The sequence below is a fragment of the Epinephelus moara genome, chromosome 21 (genome assembly GCF_006386435.1).
Source record: "Epinephelus moara isolate mb chromosome 21, YSFRI_EMoa_1.0, whole genome shotgun sequence".
Classification (NCBI taxonomy): domain Eukaryota; kingdom Metazoa; phylum Chordata; class Actinopteri; order Perciformes; family Serranidae; genus Epinephelus; species Epinephelus moara.
Genome location: NC_065526.1, coordinates 18,865,329 through 18,887,264, shown reverse-complemented (window position 1 = coordinate 18,887,264; position 21,936 = coordinate 18,865,329). Strand labels below are relative to the sequence as shown.

The 21,936-nt window shown below is 43.9% G+C and overlaps 1 protein-coding gene across 1 annotated transcript in view; it reads right to left on the bottom strand.

Moving 5' to 3' along the window:
* tmtopsa (teleost multiple tissue opsin a) overlaps positions 1–10,107 on the bottom strand; it is a 113,692-nt gene extending 103,585 nt beyond the window's left edge. The window contains exon 1 of the mRNA XM_050032613.1: positions 9,617–10,107. Within this exon, the coding sequence (XP_049888570.1) occupies positions 9,617–9,989 (373 nt within the window). The 5' untranslated portion in view covers positions 9,990–10,107. The remainder of the gene's footprint in view (positions 1–9,616) is intronic.
* Positions 10,108–21,936: the final 11,829 nt, after the last annotated feature.

The window sequence follows — 21,936 nt, the reverse complement described above, 5'->3', positions numbered from 1 at the left end:
ATCATCTCAAACTGGTTTCTTGAACATGACAATGAGTTCACTGTACTCCAATGGCCTCCACAGTCACCAGATCTCAATCCAGTAGAGCACCTTTGGGATGTGAAGAGGTGGAAGCAACTGCTAGGTGCCAACAGTTTAGCTATCCTTTAAATTCACTAACTGGCAAAAAGGACCTGAGCACTTTATCACTGGGTAAAGAGAGTTTCCTCACAAGGAAAACAAAAGCATTTGTCATTAGTTCAGTTGCCTAAAACTGTGTCACTTACGACTTGTAGCGCTCCTAAATCTTCTAGAGAGGAGGTCAGGGTGGATGGATGAGTCAAAAAAGCCCTTGAATTTGATTCCAACCAAGTGGCTCTTCTTTGAACCAGGACACAAGTTGGACAGGACACAAAACTGCACAGCTAAGTTTAGGAAAGTGCCTTATCAGTACTGCACATGTGCAACTCTACACAGAGTTGATGAGGAAGTGAGATTCTCACTCCTTAGCAACTTTCATCATCAGCTCTGGAAAAGACAGTGTGTTTCATTATTTTTTATCACTTGCCTGATTGAAGTAAGTTGCTAGATTGACCCGCCTGATGTGGCGTTATATTTGCCCAGGGCAATCGGACAGTCCTTAATGTTTAGACCTGCCTCACAGTGTGGAACTCATTGGGGTTATATGTGGGGCCAGGGCTTACACCTGCACCAAGAGTCAGCAGAATGTATGAATGTAACTAGAGCAAAAACACTACCTGGATCCCTTAATGAGGCCAGTATTGGACATACTGATCTGGTGTATTGGATTGGTGCATCTCTAATGTTGAAAGCATGATACACTCCTAGATTTCCTATCTGACAGGAAAAGAAGAGGCAAAGAATGCTGCGACAATAAGAAGTTGATTTCTGAGTGGATTGTGTGCGGCCTCCCATCCCAACACCCAGGATGGGGGCATGTTGTTTAGCACATCTTTAAGACAGACTGATTACATCTTGAATAAATGGAGCCAAATCACATCACACTTTCTCAAAGCTGCAAAAGCTAATTAGCAGCTCTCCTCCATGACGCTTACAGAGGCATCAAAATTTAACACTGGCAATCATCATGTTTCTGCACCAATTGACAACAACCTTCTGCTCTACAAAAGCATCGCAGCTGATTATGATGTTTGATATGAAAACTTGATTATGTCAGCTGATCTCATCACATGTCGTCCTTCTTGATGAGAACAGCCCTTTCTCTTGTTACACAGAACGTGGGTGACAAGTAAATCTTTATTTGAGGCAACGTAATTTAAAAGACACCCACAGAACTTTGTAACATCACAGCATCTGAAATCTAACATCGCCCTCCGTCCATCCTCCAGTCCTCCGGCAGGATCAAAGGCAGCAGCTGAATCTAATATTCCAAAATGAAACATCTTATGATCTGATAATATCTGAAATAAAAAAAGAGGGAACATCCTTGTTTTGCTGCCTCCGTGATACTCCCTCACTGTTTCTGTCTTGTCTGCTTAAAAGCATCTGGTTTGGTATCACTTGTCTGATACTGTAGATCCATAAAAAGGCAGTTTGAATGAAAAACACAGGATCAAATAAAGCTGTGTTTGCTCCATAAATCCCGGTGTCTTTTCCCTCAGTCATCACAGGTGCACAGAACTACTGTGACAGCACCGGCAAGTAAAAAAAATAAGAGATCAGATTGCAAGTGTCTGTCTAACATTAAGGATGACTGCTTTGGCGTGTCGCTGTCTGTGTACAAAGACACCCGTCGCCCACAATACACGTTTTTGTCTCTGCTTTCGTACACTATTTATTACAGGGGCTTATTAGCTGGCTCCCTCCCTCTGACCTTTATGGCGGAGCGGCATTGTTCTGCTTTCTTTCTCCCCGCTGAGACTTCTCCTCACCGTCGCAACAAATTAACATCACTCAGGCCAGGTGTTGCCTGTGTCTGCGTGACGCACATGTTTATGCATTTCCTCTCCTCTGTACATGTTCATCCATTGCTGTGCCCGATTCTGCTGGTTTGTGTGTGAGCGTGTGTGTGGGGGGGGCAATCTAACTTCAGTATGCAGCGAGTGGGCCCAGCAGTGCAAGGTTAATCCAGTGACTGTGTGCAGAGTCCACTTGAGGCAGGAGGAGGCAGCCAACAGTATGCAGGGTCACGCAGACCGGGTGTCGAATAAAGACAGAATGAAGATCCTCTCCTGTTCATCCATGGGATAATGGAAGACAAAAGTTCACTGAGATAGAGAGGAAAATGCAAAGAGGCGGGCAAAAGAGGTGAAGCGGCTAAATGGATGCCAGGAGGCTGATGGCAAAGGAAAAAGTACAGAGTGTTGGGAGTATTTGTGCATGCACACGCACACACACGTCTCCACAAATTGTCTTCAGTTTGTGCTCTTGGCATAAAGTCAAAGCGGTGGAGCCTCAATTGTTCAGTCATTCAAAAATCTAAGAAGTTATGGGCTAAAAGCAAGAGCATAAAGTAGAAATCAATGTCAACAGGGAGCAGGAATACAATGTCCCAACACCAAGCTAACAATGTCTTTTGTCATTGACAGTGATGCCCTCTAATACGAAGGAGCATCGATCATTCGGGAAAGCTTTATAGAGATTTGGTGAAGACAGACACAGTCACTTTGTCAAAGCTGCACCCAGCGTTATTCATCCAAACAATCAATTTCACTTTTCCTTGCTCTGACCCTCCCTCACTCTTTCTTTCACTCTGTTTTTATGAGGCCATTGAAGAATTACTCATCCATAACAAATGGAGGTTCTAATGATGTCTTGGAGCCATCGCTCTTTCTCTTTCAAACAGTTTCCTCTTCCTGCTCTGTTTTAGCTCGTAGACGCCAAAGTCCTGTCAGACAGATTTTAATAAATTGGGTCCTTGTGGATGTCAGTGTTACACATCTTCTGATGGTGCTAAGTCTCGACACAACACTAGGGTTAGCAAGGCAGCGGATACAATCAGAGTACATCCAGATACTGAGAAAAGTCGGAGGCTCGCTTTATTCTCAGTGATATGACTAAACGTAGTAATCTTGTTTTGGAAATTGCCAACTTATCCCAGAGGAAGTGGAAGTAGTGCTTGTGAGTCTGTTTTCAATTTAAAAGTTTGACAGATTCAAGAGGCTCTTAAGCAAAAGAAAATTCAATTTAGTTAAGTTGAACATACTGTGTGAAAATTGTAGCAGTAGACCAGGGAGAGCAACAGGGCTGCCTGGTGAGAAAAGCCAGGGAGGGACTTGTATGCATCATAAATCTGACTCACTGAGTGTAATTTGTGTGAGTCTTTAGTTCCTTCCTTTGCTACATGGATAACTTAACTGACCAAACAAGCACAGGCCCAGGGGCCCATGGAGTCCGGAGGCCCCCTAAACATCACCTGCAAAATGTCACTGAAGGAGACACAAAACAATACCGAGTTTCAAAATGAATTCCAAGAGACATAAAACTACCACAAATAGATGCAAAACTACCACAAAACAATACAAACTACCACAAAGAGATGCAAAACTACCACAAAGAGATGCAAAACTACGCCAAAGAGAGGTGCAACACTACCCCGCAGATCAAAAACTACCACAAAGAAATACAAACAGAGGCAAAACTACCACTAAGAGTTGCAAAACTACTCCAAATGGATGAAAAAGCTACCACAGAGATTAAAAAAACACAGGGATGCAGAATTACCACAAAAAGATGCCAGACTACCACCAGGATGCAAAACTACCAGAAAGAGTTGCCAAACTACCTCAGAGATGCAAAATTACCACAAGAGATGTGAAACTACCTCAAAGATACACAGAACTATGACAAGAGATGCAAAACTTCTACTAGGAAATGCAAACAGACTCAAAACTACACCAAAGAGAGGTGCAACACTACCCTGGAGATCAAAAACTACCACAAAGAAATAGAAACAGAGGCAAAACTACCACTAAGAGTTGCACAACTACTCCAAATGGATGAAAAACTACCACAAAGAGATGCAAACAAAGATACAAAGCTACCACAGAGATTAAAAAAACACAGGGATGCAGAATCACCACAAAAAGATGCCAGACTACCACAGGGATGCAAAACTATCACAAATAGATGCCAAGCTACCACTGGGATGCAGAACTACCACAAAGAAATGCAAAACTACCACAAGGAGATACAAAACTACCTCAGCAAACAAAGAGATACAAAACTACCTCGGAGATGCAAAGCTACCACAGGGATGAAAAAGTGCTTTAAAGAAATTCAAAACTACCACAGAAATACAAAACTATCATAAAGAGATCCAAAACTACCACAGAGATGCACAACTACCACAGAGATACAAAACTACCACAGAAATGCAAAATTACCATAAAGAGATGCAAAACTACCACAAAAATACAAAACTACCACAGAGAAACAAAACTACCACAAAGAAACAAAACTACCATAGAGATACAAAACTACCATAAAGAGATGCAAAACTACCACAGAGATGCAAAACTACCACAAAGATACAAAACTACCACAGAAATGCAAAACTACCATAAAGAGATGCAAAACTACCACAGAGATGCAAAACTACCACAGAAATGCAAAGCTACCGCTGGGATGAAAAACTGCTTTAAAGACATGCAAATCTACCATAAAGAAATACAAAACTACCATAAAGAAATGCAAAACTACCATGAAGAAATATAAAACTACCATAAAGAAATACAAAACTACCACAGAGATACAAAACTACCATAAAGAAATGCAAAACTACCATAAAAAAATACAAAACTACCATAAAGAAATGTAAAAGTACCACAGAGATACAAAACTACCAAAAAGAGATGCAAAACTACTTCGACATGCAAAGCTACCACAGGGATGAAAAACTGCTTTAAAGAAATACCAAACTACCACAAAGAGATTCCAATACCACAGAGATGCAACACTACCACAGAAAAGCAAAACTACCACAATTGAATAAAAAAAACACAAACAGATGCAAAATTTTTGCAAATGGATGTAAACTATCACAAAAAGTTGCTAAACTACGACGGAGATGAAAAACTACCACAAAGAGATACAAAACTCCCAAAACATTCATGCAAATAGCCACAGAGTGTGTCTCATTCAGACTGGGTGTCCTGCCCCTCTAGGAGTCAGGGGACAGTTCACATGTCTCTGTCCAGGAGCCCATTGTCTCACAGTCAGTCCAGGGTCTGCTGTCACTGTGCAGATACACAGTCCCAGTGGTCAGAGTCACAGAGGTGCAGGGAAGCAACAAATCAGCTGCTAAATTCTGTCCCAGAAGGTTTTTCTTACGTCACCTTTCACCGAGTACAGCAGGTAATAGTCCTGCTCTAGATGACAACAAACAGTCTAAATCTTTAGTTACCGCAGGTTTTAGAAGCCATGACATTTGGCTTGTGTGTTTGTTAGTGGGTGCATGGCTACCCATAGGTTTTATGCATCAGGAGATTAGATGCACTCACGAAGAACCCTTGTGTTAGATTTATAGGTCCTTTATATAAACTTCATCAGACTAAAGCTACGGCTGCTGATTAAGGACGTCCAAAGTGCAGTATGCAGTCAGTATGCTGTTGTATAGGGAGGTAATCCTGTTAAAAGCCATGCAGAAAGTTGGCATGTTTTATTCCAGTGATCAGTGAACTGTAGGAAGTCATTTTTAAAAGAAGCTGACCATGAATACCAGCGGCTGCGTTCATTTCTTTGGGCCATATCGCCTGAAACAAAGTGGGGTGACAGATTATTAAAACATGTCCGTTATAATTTGGCCATCTATACGAGTATAACCAACTTCTGATTCAGTGAAGTTGTTAGCTAGACGATAGATATGAGATGATATGTGAATGAATACAAGTTTTTGACATCTGATCAGTCAAGCACGCCGCTCAGTATGAACAAGGAGAACTCTGAGGGCTTTTGGTTGTGGACTTCCCACATCCACATACACAACATGCAAGGTACCCTGGGTTCCTTCAACAACAAAACCACGTGGTTAGGTTTAGGAAAAAAGAACAGGGTTTGGCTTTAGAATCTTATGGAACACGAATACTGGTCTCTGGTGTTTGTTAGACCCATCCACCACTCCTCCCACCTGCCCCAGTCGGAGTTTCGCTGCCTCAACTTTCGTCCTTGTCCTGTTGTGTTTCCCCCTGAGGCCACCAGGGGCTGTTAAACTATAACGGCAACCGGATTTCGACCACTTTGGAGTGAGACCTGGCTCGTTTTCCCTCTGTTTTTCTTGTTCCCAGAGGCCTGTACTACAAAGCCAGTTCAACCTACCCAGTATATCTTCTCATTATCTGGTTTGACTAACCCGTCACATCGGCCGTCTGGATAACCAACACTACAGAGCTGGTTATCAACCAGTTCAGTCAACTCTGGGTTTTTCTATCCAGCCACGAGCAAAGAGGCGGGGGTGTTAATTATGAGCGACATAATCAGAACCATGAATGAAGTAGGTTTCTTCATATCATAGCTATTACATAGTGACATTAGAATAGAGTATATTTTGCTGTTTAGTTGGATGATGATGAAACTTCCCTGAATCTGTCACATAAAACACTTTAAAGTAACATCAGACTGTTTCTGCTGCTGAAGTAAAGAGTGTAAAAGTAGTCAATGACTGACGAGGTCTGTCTGACTGAAATGTTCCATTTATAATAACAGGAGCCAATTAACAGTGTGGATTATTTTACTAATGAGATATCATCTGTTTTATCCCAGTTCTCATCACACAGGTGTCTCATGTTATTTTGAGCTGCAGTGATGAATTGGAGTGTCAAATATCAACACTGTCACTGCGTACTAAAATAAATTTGCATAAGTTAAAATCATGTGTTCAGTTTGTAAACAATCTCTGTTTGTTAGACGCTCTGTTTTAGAGCCCTGGGACAATGAAATGATTCTACTGACCTATAACAATATATAGGCTCCTCTTTTTTACCTGCGACTCCGAGCTTTTGTCCATGGCTACTTTTTTCTTCAGTGATCTGATTGTCAGATTTCGGGATGTTGACAGGCTGATCCAATACTCTGAAGTTAACCTGCTCTGGAGCAAGTTAGGTGTTCAGCATCAGTTACCACAGTGATTTATCCCAGTATAAAGAGAACCAGCTTTGTAGTGCTGAAAACCCAGAGCTAACCCTGAAGTTACGTCGCTAACTCTGTAGTACAGGTACTGGTTCTTTTGTTTGTGGGATATGTGACATGTTGTCAGTTATTGAGAAACACACCCACAGCTGATTAATTCCCTCACACTATGCACACTTGTGAAATGAGCCCAGTCTTACTCCAAAGTCGTCGAAATCCAGCGTTATAGTTAAACGGCGACAGAAGGAAACATGGCTGGACAAGGACGAAAGTTAAGGTGGCAAAAGTCCATGCGGGGTGGGCGGGAGGGGTGGTGGACGGGTCCAACGAACACTGACTTTCACCCAAGAGAGCGGTGTTTGTGTCCTGTAAGACTCCAAAGCCAAACCCAGTTCTTTTTTCTTAAACCTAACCACGTGTTTTGGTTGTTGAAGGAAAAAAACAACATAAATTCGTGGTTGTACCGATGTAGTGCTTTTATTTTGAAAGAGACTGTATGTAAACGTTAAATTTCCTGTGAAAGAAGAAGTGTACTTTGAAAGAAGACAATGCATGCAACAAGCTCAACTTGGCACGGTGTCTCAGAACGTCAACAACCAACACACCCAGGGTACCTTTCATGATGTTGACGTGTAAAGTCCATGATGAGGTCGGAATGAGAATGTGTTGGTGAAATGGGAGGGGCAGTTTCTGTGTAAGCTCAATGTTTGAAATAATGGTGTTGTCGAAAGTCCAGGAGGATGGAAACGTTAGTGTTAATAATAGATTATGAAGCTGAGCAGCAGTGAGCTGATCTTCTGTTCAAAAACTTTTAAATCTGCCAAATATTGTTTTAAAAATTCACTTTAATTGGAACTTGTATAAAACACACCGGTGCAAATGTTAAAACGTGTTCATGTCAAAGAGTGGAGAAATTAGTGTTTTTAAAAACCCCATCTCTCAGGCCGCCTGGCCTTCAAAGGTTGTTTGGATGCTTTGGGAAGCTTTTAAAGCAATTAGTGGGACTGATACCAAGAAAGCCTGTTCATTAAAGAACTTCAAATGAGGCATCAGGCCAACCACTCCTAATAAGAGTACAACATTTTTATGTTTAGAGCATTCTGTAAATGAGTTCCCTCTCAGTTTTGGCATCATTTCATCCAAATTACTCAAACACATACATCTGAAGCATTGATTGATAAGGTGCTCAGGGGAAATTAATCGTATTCTCTCTTTTATGCTCAATACAAAACTTATTATTTGCAGTTTTCACATAGCAACCCTCCAAATAATGAACACTAAGCTTTTCTTTGGAGCTCAGTGTCCCAGCCTGGCACTGCTCCAGCTGACTGAGTTAGTGCCGTTTCCTCAGTTGCATCATTGTGCCCCATTTGCATCGATATCAGCACTCCTGAGCGAAGGTGGGACCAGACTCTCCCTCCTCATTACACATCTCCCCCGGGCGATTTTATCCTGCAACAAATGCTGCCGCTGCATCTGCCACAGCTCTGCGCAGGCACTGAGACCGCGTCCCCTCACAAACCCGCCACAGATCTGCACGGGCAGCTAAATGAACAGTGATGAGGCTTCCCTTGCCTCGGGCACAGTCACTCAGCTGTACGGTAACAAGCATTTAGCGGCCATTTAATAGCAGGCTGTACATTCACGTCCAGCACGCGCGGCAGCCAAATCACCCGCTGACAGTCCTGCGTGGCAGCTTCTCAGAGTTCCTAATGACATTTGAACAAATGACTAAGCGTCTGTAAGGAAGCACTGAGTGCACCATATGCTTTCCTAAATACCCCCAGCGATCATATGCCGTGAAAATGCATGCACGTGCAGCTCAGGAAGTGATTCAACAGCCTGGCATGCAGCACCAGCCAGAGATAATGACACACAAGACTGCTTTTTACAACTCATCACCTGCACGATACCTGCGCACCTGCATGCGGGGCACCATCAGGGACAGTGGGTGTGAATCCTGCGAGTCTGTGATCTGCAACTTCCCCAAACATACTGTGAATTGCGCGTTTTTACGCAATTAGCGATAATAAGGTACCCCGCGCCTTTACCAAGACCTTAACAATCTCCGTGAGGGCAGACTGCAGGATGATCACACCCAAATTAAGAGAGGAAGCTTAAGAGACGGGAAGGACAGTGTCAAAGTGTGTGGAGGCATGAAACACTAATGAATATGCAGAGTAATATAAAGGTTTGAGGAATTTGGCGCATACGCATTTTCTCATTGTCCAAATCATCCAGCTCCGCCGATTTTCAGCCTTTAATCTGAAAGTTTGACACGACCACAAAGACGTACCGTGCACATCACCGCGTGCCTTATACAGAAAGAGAGTCAAATATTTTTCTAATGTGTCAAAATCCTCAATTTCGAGCCCAGAAATGAGGCTTAACACGAGCGCAGTGCTCCGAGAAGGATCCACACATGCAGCGCAACATCGCTCACAACCACAAATACACAGTCATCTACAAATGGAACAGAAACGCAAAAATAAACTGTCAATGCTCTATTAGATTCCGCATTTCTACTCACCAAAGAGGGAGTTGGCGAATCCGTACCACACGCATCCGCCGTCTCCTATGAGCCACCGTCCCTGCGTGCTGGCGGCGAAGCTGAACGGAGTCCCCAGTACGCACACCAGCAGGTCGCTGATGGAAATGTTAATCAGGAGCAGGTTGATGGGCGACCGCAGCATCTTGTAGCGGCAGAAGAGCACGAGCACCAGCAGGTTGTTCATAAGTCCGAGAGTGCCGATGAAGCCAAGGCACACGGCCACAATCAGGTGCCCCGTCGGGGTGAGGGTGGTCCGGTATGAGCCTCCCCCCAAGTGCCCTTCCCCGGCTGCGGCGCACAGAGCGCTGTTGACCCCTGCGCAGCCGCTCAGGCTCACGTTGGACACGATCATCGCAGTCCGGTGTCACGGCGGTGGCACACTGGGTGGCCGCGGCGCACTGAGCGACAGCTAATATGTCGTTGCCATTTCTTTTCTTTTTTTCTGTGTGTGGAAAGATAATGTAAAGACAAGCTGTCGCCAGTTGCTGGTTGCTGGATGCTGGTTGCCAGCGACACTTGTTGCTGTAAGAAATGTGGAAAAAGTTGAGCCAAGAGAAAATGTGGGACAGTAAAAAAGTTTGTTTGTTGGGGATGTCAAAACTTTGTTGCGCTCAGGGGGAGGAGGGGAAATTTAGATTTGGTTCGTCTTTGCTCCACCGTGTGGCACACTCTCACTCTTTCCACATGCGCTCCTGTCTCTCACACAGACACCTTCCCTCTCTGGCCGTGTTTAAATCACTGTTGCCCGCTCTCCTGCAGCTGACGTCTGGGCTGAGGGGGGGCGGAGGCGGGGCACGGTGCAGGTTCAGTGGGGAGCAGCGTGGAAATCAGACCGTGATCATGTGGCTCAGAGACGGTGCTGCTACAGTCAAGCTGCTGGAAGACAGTCCGGCTTAAAGTTTCAGGAGCTGCTCTGTCTGTCCCTGTCTTTGTCCCTGACTCTGTTCCTGTCTCTGTCTCTGTCTCTGTCCCTGTCCCTGTCCCTGTCTTTGTCCCTGACTCTGTTCCTGTCTCTGCCCCTGTCCCTGCCCCTGTCCCTGTCTCTGTCCCTGCCTCTGTTCCTGTCTCTGTCTCTCTGCCTCTGTCCCTGCCTCTGTCCCTGCCCCTGTCCCTGTCTTTGTCCCTGACTCTGTTCCTGTCTCTGTCTCTGCCTCTGCCTCTGTCCCTGTCCCTGTCTTTGTCCCTGCCTCTGTCCCTGCCTCTGTCCCTGCCTCTGTCCCTGCCCCTGTCTCTTTCCCTGTTTCTATCCCTGTCTCTGTCTCTGTCCCTGTCCCCGTCCCTGTCTTTGCCCCTGTCCCTGTCTCTGTCTCTGTCCCTGTCCCTGTCTCTGCCCCTGTCCCTGTCTTTGCCCCTGTCCCTGTCTCTGCCCCTGTCTTTGCCTCTGTCTCTGACCCTGCCTCTGTCCCTATCTCTGTCCCTGTCCCTGTCTCTGCCCCTGTCTCTGCCTCTGTCCCTGTCCCTATCTCTATCCCTGTCCCTGTCCCTGTCCCTGTCCCTGTCTCTGCCCCTGTCTCTGCCTCTGTCCCTGTCTCTGCCCCTGTCTCTGCCTCTGTCCCTGTCTCTGTCCCTGTCTCTGCCCCTGTCTCTGCCCCTGTCCCTTTCCCTTTCCTGCCTCTGTCTCTGCCCCTGTCCCTGTCTCTGTCCCTGTCTCTGCCCCTGCATCTGTCCCTGTCTCTGTCCCTGTCCCTTTCCCTTTCCTGCCTCTGTCTCTGTCTCTGTCTCTGTCCCTCTCCCTCTCCCTCTCCCTCTCTCTCCTGGTGCTGAGCACATATTGATGCTTGCCTCTGTCCGTGGTGCTGAACACAGTCTCTGGGGAGCGAATCAGCAGCAGCACCACTCATCAGCTGTTTACTCTGGTCCGTCTGTATTTTAATAGCAGGGTTGAAATAAATACATAAAGTTGATTTAAGAGTGCAAAGCTGTGCGCATTAATATCTTTGATTCAGGTCATTAAATATGAGCTCAGGGACATTTACTATACAATGAATACCTACCATCCAGAGGACTTTGAAAAGACTTTTAAAAGAATAAAGTCTGACACCCTCACATCTAAGATTATGCAAAGACTGGGGAGCTTACAGGGTCACTATTTGCAAGACTGTAACTAGATTCCTTTCAAGATTATTTCTAATTCTGCTCCTGGTGGGAAAAAAAATACGCCAAAGTGCCTTTAGGAAATGTGACAGAACAATAATTTCTTACCTGTCTGCAGAACACTTGTAGAATATGGGTGGGCGATGTGGCCCTAAAATAATGTCCTGATATTTCAGGGTATTTTTGCAATAACGGTATTCTTGAGGATATGAGAAATAGAATAGAAATTTAAGAAGATTAAATTGTAACAAAATAAGTGATACAGTTTTACAGTTTGCTTCAAATATTCAGTAAAAACTAAACAAAAATGATCTCATGTCTTTAGTTTGTGAACAACAACAGTAACTCAGAGTGAAATTCAGATTCTGTTTACAATATTAATAGTTCAACAAAATAAAATCTACCACAAATTACACATTTAAACAGCTCATCACTTGACGACACCGACTCCCGTGTGCGCACGGCGAGAGAGGAGAGGGAGAGACGCTATGCTGCTGCCAGAGGAGCCGCTGAATGAGTTCCCTCTGAGCAGTAAGTCACTAAAAGAGTCTGAGAAGTCCGGGGCTGTTCATAAAACATTCAGGACGCCACAGTTTATTCCACACTACTGAAGCTGCTCCTCTTTCTGGAACCACCACGTAGTCGCTAATAACTTAGCTCTCAGCCATGCTTGTTGTTGCCGTGGGTAACAGTATGACGTCAATATGTCAACAAGATTCTTTTTTTGGCTTTTTGCCTGTATTAGATGGGGCAGTCTAAGTGTGTGGGTGGATGACATGCAGCAAGGACATTGCTTTCTTTAATGGGACACCTGCTTCACCCACTAAGCCACCAGGTGTCCCATTAAACATGGACTCTTGTTCACTCCACCAGCTCCTCCTCATTTTCCCACCAGAAAACTGAGGCTTGTTCATGTTCTTGCGCCTCCTCTGAGTCCCCTCCGTGCAAAGGTCTCTTCCTCTCCAAACAAACGGACCAGGTGATTTAAACCAGTAAAAACACTGGAGACAGCAGTTTCACGTTACAAATCAGTGTTTCTCTGATGCTGTTTGGCTCAGCTGCTGCTAATGTGAGCTCACCGTTTTTCTCTGATAATTTAAGATCCAGATGATCCAGATCCAGACCCACTGATTTAGATCGTTAAAAACACTGAATAAAGCAGTTTCACGTAAAAAAAAACCAAAAACAGACGCTGCCTGTCGTGGAGGGGCTGCTACCCACGGTGGCTGACACGAAAATGCAAATGTCCCTATCTAGAGCCAGTGTTTGATTTGTCTGTAATGGGCCATGGTAGAACATGGTTGTGTAACATGGTCATCTCCATGGACGAGGACCTGTCATGATCCTGGATTTTTGTTTATATTCTCTTACCTTGTGGACTTTGTTTTGGGGCTTTCTGTTTGTCTTCTTCCTTGTTTCATGTCATTCATTCATTCATTCATGTTTAATCTGTTTCATTCTTTCATCTGTTGTTTTATTTTGTAGATTCTCTGCTTGTGGTCATAAAGGGATGGACACGGTCAGCAACAATACTCAGGTAGGCTGTGGTGTTTAAACCATGCTCAGTTGGTACTAAGGGGCCCAAAGTGTGCCAAGAAAATATCCCCCACACCATTACACCACCACCACCAGCCTGAACCGTTGATACAAGGCAGGATGGATCCATGCTTTCATGTTGTTTACACCAAATTCTGACCCTACCATCTGAATGTGGCAGCAGAAATCCAGACTCATCAGACCAGGCAACGTTTTTCCAATCTTCTATTGTCCAGTTTTGGTGAGCCTGTGTGAACTGTAGCCTCAGTTTCCTGTTGTTAGCTGACAGGAGTGGCACCTGGTGTGGTCTTCTGCTGCTGTAGCCCATCTGCTTCAAGGTTGGACGTGTTGTTGGTTCAGAGATGGTCTTCTGCAGACCTTGGTTGTAACCAGTGGTTATTTGAGTTACTGTTGCCTTTCTATCATCTTGAACCAGTCTGGCCATTCTCCTCTGACCTCTGGCATCAACAAGGCATTTTCTCTTTCTGGGACCAGCCTCTGTAAACCCTAGAGATGGTTGTGCGTGAAAATCCCAGTAGATCAGCAGTTTGTGACAGACCAGCCTGTCTGGCACCAACAACCATGCTACGTTCAAAGTCACCTAAATCACCTTTCTTCTCCATTCTGATGCTCAGTTTGAACTTCAGCAGGTCGTCTTGACCATGTCTACATGCCTAAATGCAGTGAGTTGCTGCCACGTGATTGGCTGATTAATTTGCTTAACAAGCAGCTGAACAAGTGTACCTATTAAAGTGGCTGGTGAGTGTATATGACAGGACACAGTCCCTTTGTAGACATAAACGGCTCATTCTAAGGTAATAAAAACAGAACAGTTTTTATTTTCAGGTAATTGCACACTAAAGAAAACACACTTCTTATATTATATTCCATTTCTGCCAGTTTCTCCCTCTAAATCCTTCACACTGGACCTTTAAGACAACTCGTACTGAGTTTTATGACCACCTTACACTGTACACCAAACGATGGAGATCACAGGAGTGTTCACCACCTTAGGTAAAACTTTAATGATTTTATTCCAACATTTGAAATCTGTCTGTGACAGTAAAATTTGCTTTAAAAGTCATTTGGTGTGAGGCCGGCATATATCACACCTTAAGTTTGCTTTAAAATGAAACGTTGTCCATTTTTCGGCATAAATGGACGTCTTAAGAATATAGTGCTGTACTTTTAGTTAGGAACAATGAATCGAGGCACCGCTGACTCATTGTCTGGATTTAGCCTCACACAATAGTTAGAATCACTCTCATGTCAAAAATTCCAGGTGACTCAATTTGGTGTTGTTTCAGACCGTAAGATGGAGATGAGGTCACTATGGGGCGCTGAGTAACACTCGGCAAAGCAGAAGTAAACTCAGCATGACTCAGAGCTGTCACCGTTACCCAGAGGTTTGGATATTTGGCATGTAAGCTGCTTTTTTACCCACAGAGGGAATCAATTTAAGTAGATTTTCCGCTGTCCGATGACTTTTTTCTTTTCTGTTTTGGTTGATTCTATCTGTGAAATTGAATCATCATTTTTTCCCCCCGTCTGCCAGCAGTGAAAACATACACTCCAGGTATGGCAGCTTCAGACTGGAATAATGAGCAGCAGAGAAATGCTAAAACATGATGAGTGTCAGGCATCTACCCTCATGGTGTCCACATATTCTAGCACAGGCTGAGAGAAGCAGCGAGCCTTGTTTTGCAGATAGCACACCCTGTGCTACTGAACCTTTGCTCCTGACTGAGTCAAACAAGCACAATCTGGACCAGCTACCTGCTCCGCTGCAGTGCTAAACAACCCTCTCATCTGCTAACTACTTTACATTGGTGACAGTTTAAGTGCGACCAGATGTAGACAGTGCGAACAGCATGTCCTAATTTTAATGAGGTGGTCGCATATTAAGACTATGAAGTTTTTAAAGTAACAGTAAGCAGATGTGGGAGTGCTTTAATGACTTCCTAGCAGAACAGTTTGTACCTGGCAGCAGGTAACACAGATGTCTCTTTTGGATGCTGTATCTGCTCCGACCATTGGGCAATAAAGCACAGACACCTACAAGATGATCCACCAACAAGAGAGTCAAGCACATGTCACAATGTCAGCAATTAGTTGGTAATTAAATGCAACTCCACGTGGTCAAACGCTGGCATTTGGTGTTAAAGTGGTGCTCTTAATTACAAGTGGCCGGGTAAAAATATGCCCTCTGGAAAGTAAGAAAGAATCAGATGGGAAACTTCCTCTCCTCCTTCATGCTCTGGTCTAATCCCCTCCCACCAAATAGCCCCCTTGTCACTGTGAAGCAAGGTAATTACCCATGAAAACTGTACAGTGACATTTACTCTGACATCTTCCCCATATACAGTCCTACCTGTAATTGGGCTAAATTAAGACATTTGGGTTCTATTGTGAATACCACCCCCATCTAATCATCTCACTGGGACTGTGCAGTTGGTATTCAGCTGGATTTCTAGGTCAACTCGGTGGCGGCACTCTGGGGAGATGTTCAGGAAAATAAAGTACAAATGGGGTTAGAAGGGCAGCACGGTGGATCTGTGTAAATCAGAGGGAAGGTGCAACCACAATGCTGCTTTATGGTTATTATTATTCCACGTATTGAATTTTTTATGGGCTGTTATTATCATACTGTGTTATTAATTCCGTCTCATCTCATGCTCCGAATCTGAGATGAATAAGATTGTAACTTTTATTAAAGCCTCCATGTGCACAGAGAGGTCCCATCTGGACCGACGTTTGCTAGAGTTAACATTTAAACAATATCTCAAGGCAACTGAATCGAATGCAACTGGACTTCATTTTGTCTTAGAAGACGTTTCACCTCTTATCCAGGAGGCTTCATCAGTTCATGCTTGTCAGACTAGGCTGGAACTAGTCTGACAAACTGGTGTGGAACACCCAGGTATTTAACCTCTGGGGAGGTCATCACAAGGCCAATGATGTCACTGATTCGTTAGTGCTCCAATGGTGTGTCAATGACGGTCGTTGAAACTCCTGCTGCACCGGTGGTCGTTGGAGTCATTAGAGTCACATGAGGCCATTTGTGAACAACCATTGTTCTTAGAGGTTAAGCTGTTAAATCACCTGGGCAAGGATGAAAGGACATAATGATGTCCTTTCATCCTTGCCCAGGAGAACGAAGTCCAGTTGCATTCGATTCAATTGCCGTGAGATAACTATGACCTGGATAAATGAGAATATCCACAGGCATTTAAACAATAATGACACAACTGACTGACCAGCAGTCAGTGTGCTAATATATTTCATTAAAGTGTATTATGTTTCTGCATTTTTCACCCTGTTTGTTGTGATTATGTAGCTTCCCGTGCTTTCCTGCAGCCTAATCTGCAATTACAGATCAAGATTTGAACCTAAAATTAAGTTAGAGGACAGCCACAGATTCAGCCTCCAATTATATTTCGTTAAGCCAAAGGCAGTGCAGCTCTTTGTGTCTCCGGTGGAGATATCACCAGTTATGCTGTTGTTCTGAACTTTGCATTGTCTCTCAGATGAGCTGTGTCAAGTGGGGGAGACAGTTGCATTGTTTTTGTGGATTTGATTCAACTTGATCTTTACAAAAAGTCATAGCCCAGCACCAGAGACTGTATAAAATAATGCCTTAAGAACATTTAAAGAGGTGGGTTATATAAAACTGGACAGTTTGGTGTTTAGTAGTCATAGAGACCAAAATAGTTTTTGCACCAGGCTGTAAACATGTTTATTTCTGCTGTAAAGTTGAGCATTTTAACATGAGGGTCTATGGGGACTGACTTGCTCTTGGAGCCAGCCTCAAGTGGCCATTAGAGGAACTGCAGTTTTTGGCACTTCAGCTTTGGCTTCATTCTTCAGCCCTGGAGGTAGCTGCTTTCCCAGCACACAGTATTAGCTGATTATAGCTGCACATATGCAAGACGGTAGTATCCTTAGTTCTTCCTACAGAGTCTATATCTGTCTCGTTTATAGTTCAATCAGGAGCGACTCGTTCTGAGAGGAAAGAATATTTATTTACATTTGCACATAAGTATGAGAAGTTTGAAAAGTCTTTGGCGGTTAGACCCCATCGTGATGTTGTATATCCCAGGAGGGTGGTTGTTACGTCCCCGCCAGAGATCTCAGGGAAGGAGGGAGTAACAGTAAAATGGAGGGAACTTTCTAAAAAGAAAAAGGCAAGCAAAACTAATCACCCTATTAAAGGAAGCTTAGTCAAAATGAAAGTGGGAAAAACAACCACCAATGAAAAACGAGCTCCAAAAGGGAACCGGATCACAAAATAAAGAAAAGATTAAACACAGCCAACAAATATCACCACACGTAGCCCAGACTTTTACTTATTACCCATGTCTGAGAGACATGCAACTGTCACAGCCTTCTGGCAACGGCACTGCTCCTCCTTCATCCATTTATACACTCGCTGATGAGGAATGATGGAGATCAGCTGCACACTGAAAAAAAAGGGTGGGCCCAATACACACAGGCATGTAACAGTGGTAAAGACGCAGTAGATTAGGGAACCCCTCCTATGGAGTCTAGACGCTGGTGGTGGTGATGAGATGAGATGAAGAGGGAGCTGAGGATCTGGATCTGGAGAACAGATTTAAAGTTTGGCAGCAGCAACATGAATGGCGGAAGGAGATCGTGGCAAAGTTTGATTGGCTAACCAGGAGAGGGAACGGCCATAGTCAGCTGATTGGTGGAAACAGTGGGAGTGGGACAGAGAGAATATTGTGAATGGATATAGCATAAAGACTGTCTTTACAAACTTTGCACTGGTTAGCATTGTCACCTCACAGCAAGAGGGTTCCTGGTTCGAACCTATGGGGGATCCCTTGTGTGTGGAGGTTTTCTCTGGGTACTCCGGCTTCCACCCACAGTCCAAAGACATGCAGGTTAATTGGTGACTGCATTTTAAACATGAAATTTCAGAAAACTTGTAAAACAAAAGATAACTGTCTTACTGAAAGTAATCAGCTGTTAAAAGTTTTACCCTGTTCACCTGTAGTGTCTCCCATTATCTAATCCCTAGTTATATATAATTCCAATAAAGCTTCCAACAGCAGCATCAACAGATTTCAAGAATTCACACCGTCAACATGCTGCTGACATGCTCATTATTAACGTCACTGTACAACAACTGCAGACAAACTTCAGCCCAACCACCTGGACAGACCAGCTGGATGTTTATGCTTTAGTGCACACACAGAACATTTGGATGACAAACAGCTTTTTAGTCATCGTCATATTACATTCCTCGATACCGGTAGTTATGTAAGTGAGGAGGACCACAGTGAGGATGGGAAGTCTGAGTCAGAGGCAAAGCTGCAGGCTGCAAACATAATACAACTGCTACCAGACCCATTAATGTCTTCCAAACTGATATATGCACCAACTTCTAAGGTCCAGTGTGCAGGAATCAGGGGGGTGTATTGACAGGAATGGATTATATGATATAATAAGTTTCTTTGGTGTAAAATAACCTGAAAATAGGAGTTGTGTTTTTGTTTCTTTAGAACAGGGGTAACAACCTTTTTCTGATGAAGTACCATTGTTCAATTTTCTTGTTTATCAGTGTGCCATATCAATATGATGTCAGTCCCTTGCTCCTTAAAATTCTCCATGCTATGCTATGTGACCTTTTGTTGTTCGAGGCACTGGTTTTAAGCAGCAGTACTCACAGTCACTCATCAAGTGCAATGCTAAAGATGGAAACTTTCCTACCTGAATAGCTGAATGAGGGCAAATCAGAAGTTGTCTTCTTTGCCCCTCTGACTCCATCAAAGAGATTTCTGACCAGTTCGGCAGCCTCTCCATCAATGTCAAAATTCTTGGCGTGATATTTGACTCTGCCTTTAGTTTAACAAGCAAATTAATGCAGTTGTAAAAGCCAGCTTTTTCCAAGTCTGCACCATATCCAAAATCAAGCCATTTCTGGAGATAGTCCCACACTCTCATCTCCCGTTTGGTCTACTGTAACCCTCTATACACCTGTATTAGTCAGTCCTCTCCATCCTGCATCCAGCTGGTTCAGAAGGCCACTGCAAGGCTCCTCATAGGTACCCGTAAGAAAGACTATGTCACACCTGTTTTAGCCTCTCTCCACTGGCAGCCTGTAAAGTTCAGGATTGATTTTAAGGTCCTGTTTGTTTACAAAGCCCTTAATGGTCTGGCCCCATCCTACATCGCAGAGACCTCCTAACCCCTTATTCTACTAAATCAACATTTTAACGAAACCTCAAGGAGACCACTTGAGGATGTTTGTGTAACCGATATTTTTTTCAAGGAAACCTTAACTTGGATAATCTTAACTTAAACAGCTTTGTGCAACCAGCCCCAGTTCCTTGTCTACGGAGGTCGCCGTTTTGCACCGCCATGTTTCTATAGTATCCCAGAATGGACAAACATTTTTTACGTGAAGCTGCTTTATTCAGTTTTCTACAGGTTTAAATTACTGGGTCTGTTTGTTTTTAAGAGGAAGAGACCTCTGTGGATAATTCAGCTACCTGTAAAAACCACCTGAACAATGAACACTGAAGGAATTCTAATCTGGAGAAGTTTCAGCTGGTTGCAATCTGTAGTCCTCACTGCTAGATGCCACTAAATCCCTCTAAATCTTCCTCACTGGACCTTTAATGATTGCGGATAAAATGACTACCAGTGATGTTTATTTTCTTGTTTTTGAAGATTATGTGGTTCAGTGGAAAAAGGCTCTTCAGTCTGGTTTGGTGTCCTTGTATTGTTATATAAATCTTTATAATTCTTCTTCCAGACCGACACTGTTTCAGTATCAGGCCTGGAATCAGTACATTTGATTTGTTTATCCTGCCTCCCAGAGAGATTATGGAGGCCTTGGTGCTTTGTTTGTGTTGACATTATGCTGCCCCCAAAGGGTGCCCAGCTCAAGGTTAAAGTATCACCAGGTTTCGCTGCCGTGCATCCAAATAATCTGAAAGGAGAGGGTGTACAGTAGAACTTTGTATGCAAAGGGTCCAACTGCTGCCATATTGTCAGAGACAGAAAACACGGTGACATCTCACAGAGTCAAGGAGAGAAAATGGACAGAGAACAAAGGAACTCCGGAGAGAGCAGGTGTAGAGAGACGAACCAAAGGTCAACAAACATGAGGGGTTTGCTGCTGTGTCAAAGGAGTTTGCTACAGCAAGTTTTTGTTACTCAACATTTTTTCTCCTGTAAAAAGTGTATTTTAAACCTCAACATTTTTTCTCCTGTAAAAAGTGTATTTTAAACCTCCATCACATCGGCGTTTTGTTCTACCTTTCTCCACTCTCGCCCTCCTCCTCCTCCTCCTCCCCCCCAGTTCCTCCTCCATCACCGCTGCCCTCCCCTCTGACATTGACCTTGGGAGAGCGGCCACTGCTGCTCTGCAACTTAATATGCCCGAGGCTTTGAGGAAAGCTCTGATGAGGTGCGGTGCCATGCATCATATAGATTTATTGTCCACAGATCTCATACGTACGGTCCGCCACAGCTCCTAGTTTATCTGGACACGTGTGTCACTCGAGCCCCATGCTTTAAATGCTCCACACCGCCTGTCATGGCATGTTACAGGAGGAGGGAATATATCTTAGACGAGGGGTGGGGAGGAGAAGCTGTCTGAGAATACATTTTGAGAGGCCGGTGAGAGGCGATCCATGATGCAGCGCAGCATCCTGTGGCAGACTGACAGGTGTCAAATGCAGTGTTTGTCCCCTCACGTCTGTCCCCAGGTCCAGGTTTAGAACATTAACTGTCCTGAGCCATAAGACAATGAAGACGAATGTGTCTTTAAATGAACACTGTGGGGTTTTTTGACCACTAGTTTCACTGTAGAGCAGGGATTTAATAATTGAGTGTGAAAGTTCACTACTGACTTTGGAAAGAGTAGTTTGACAGGAAACTTTGACAATTGAGCAAACTCCATCGCCGGGGAAGACTCTGAGAGGAATCAGAAAGCTCCACAAAATGCTGGTTAGTGGACTTTGAGTTGCACACTTCTGTTTTTATAGGAAATGTATAGTTTGGGTACGGTCTCTTTCAAAATAAACACACTACGTCAGTACAACACCACAAATTGATGTTTTGTTTTGTTTTTTCTTCAACAACGCACATACGTGGTTGGGTTTAGGAAAAAAGAACAGGGTTTGGCTTTACAATCACAAGAGAAGTGAACACCGACGTCCTGGGTGAAAGTCGTGGTTGTTGGACCCATCCACCACCCTTCCCGCCTGCCCTACCCAAACTTCCGCCACCTTAACTTCATTGTTGTCCTACCACATTTTCCCCTGACACCACTGGGCGGCGTTAAACAATAACGGCAACCAGCCACGTATCATGCCCACATGAAAGGACGGCTTTTTTCGTTGGTGTCTAATGCTGGATGTCACTGACCATGACGACCTCTGAGTGAAAAATGATACAAAAGATAAATTTGTTCATGTACAAAAATTACACGGTAATCCGAAAAAAAAAGGTACTACATTCGGTGAAGAGTTCAATATGACTTATTTAAGACTTGAAACTCAAAGGTTAGGACTTGGGACTTGACTTGGTACTTTCAGGGTTCAAACTTTTTGGCTTACTAGCCAAGTGGCTAGTAAGCTTTAAAAATCTACTGGCCAGAATTTTTTTTCACCAGCCAAAAATCATAAATAGCATTT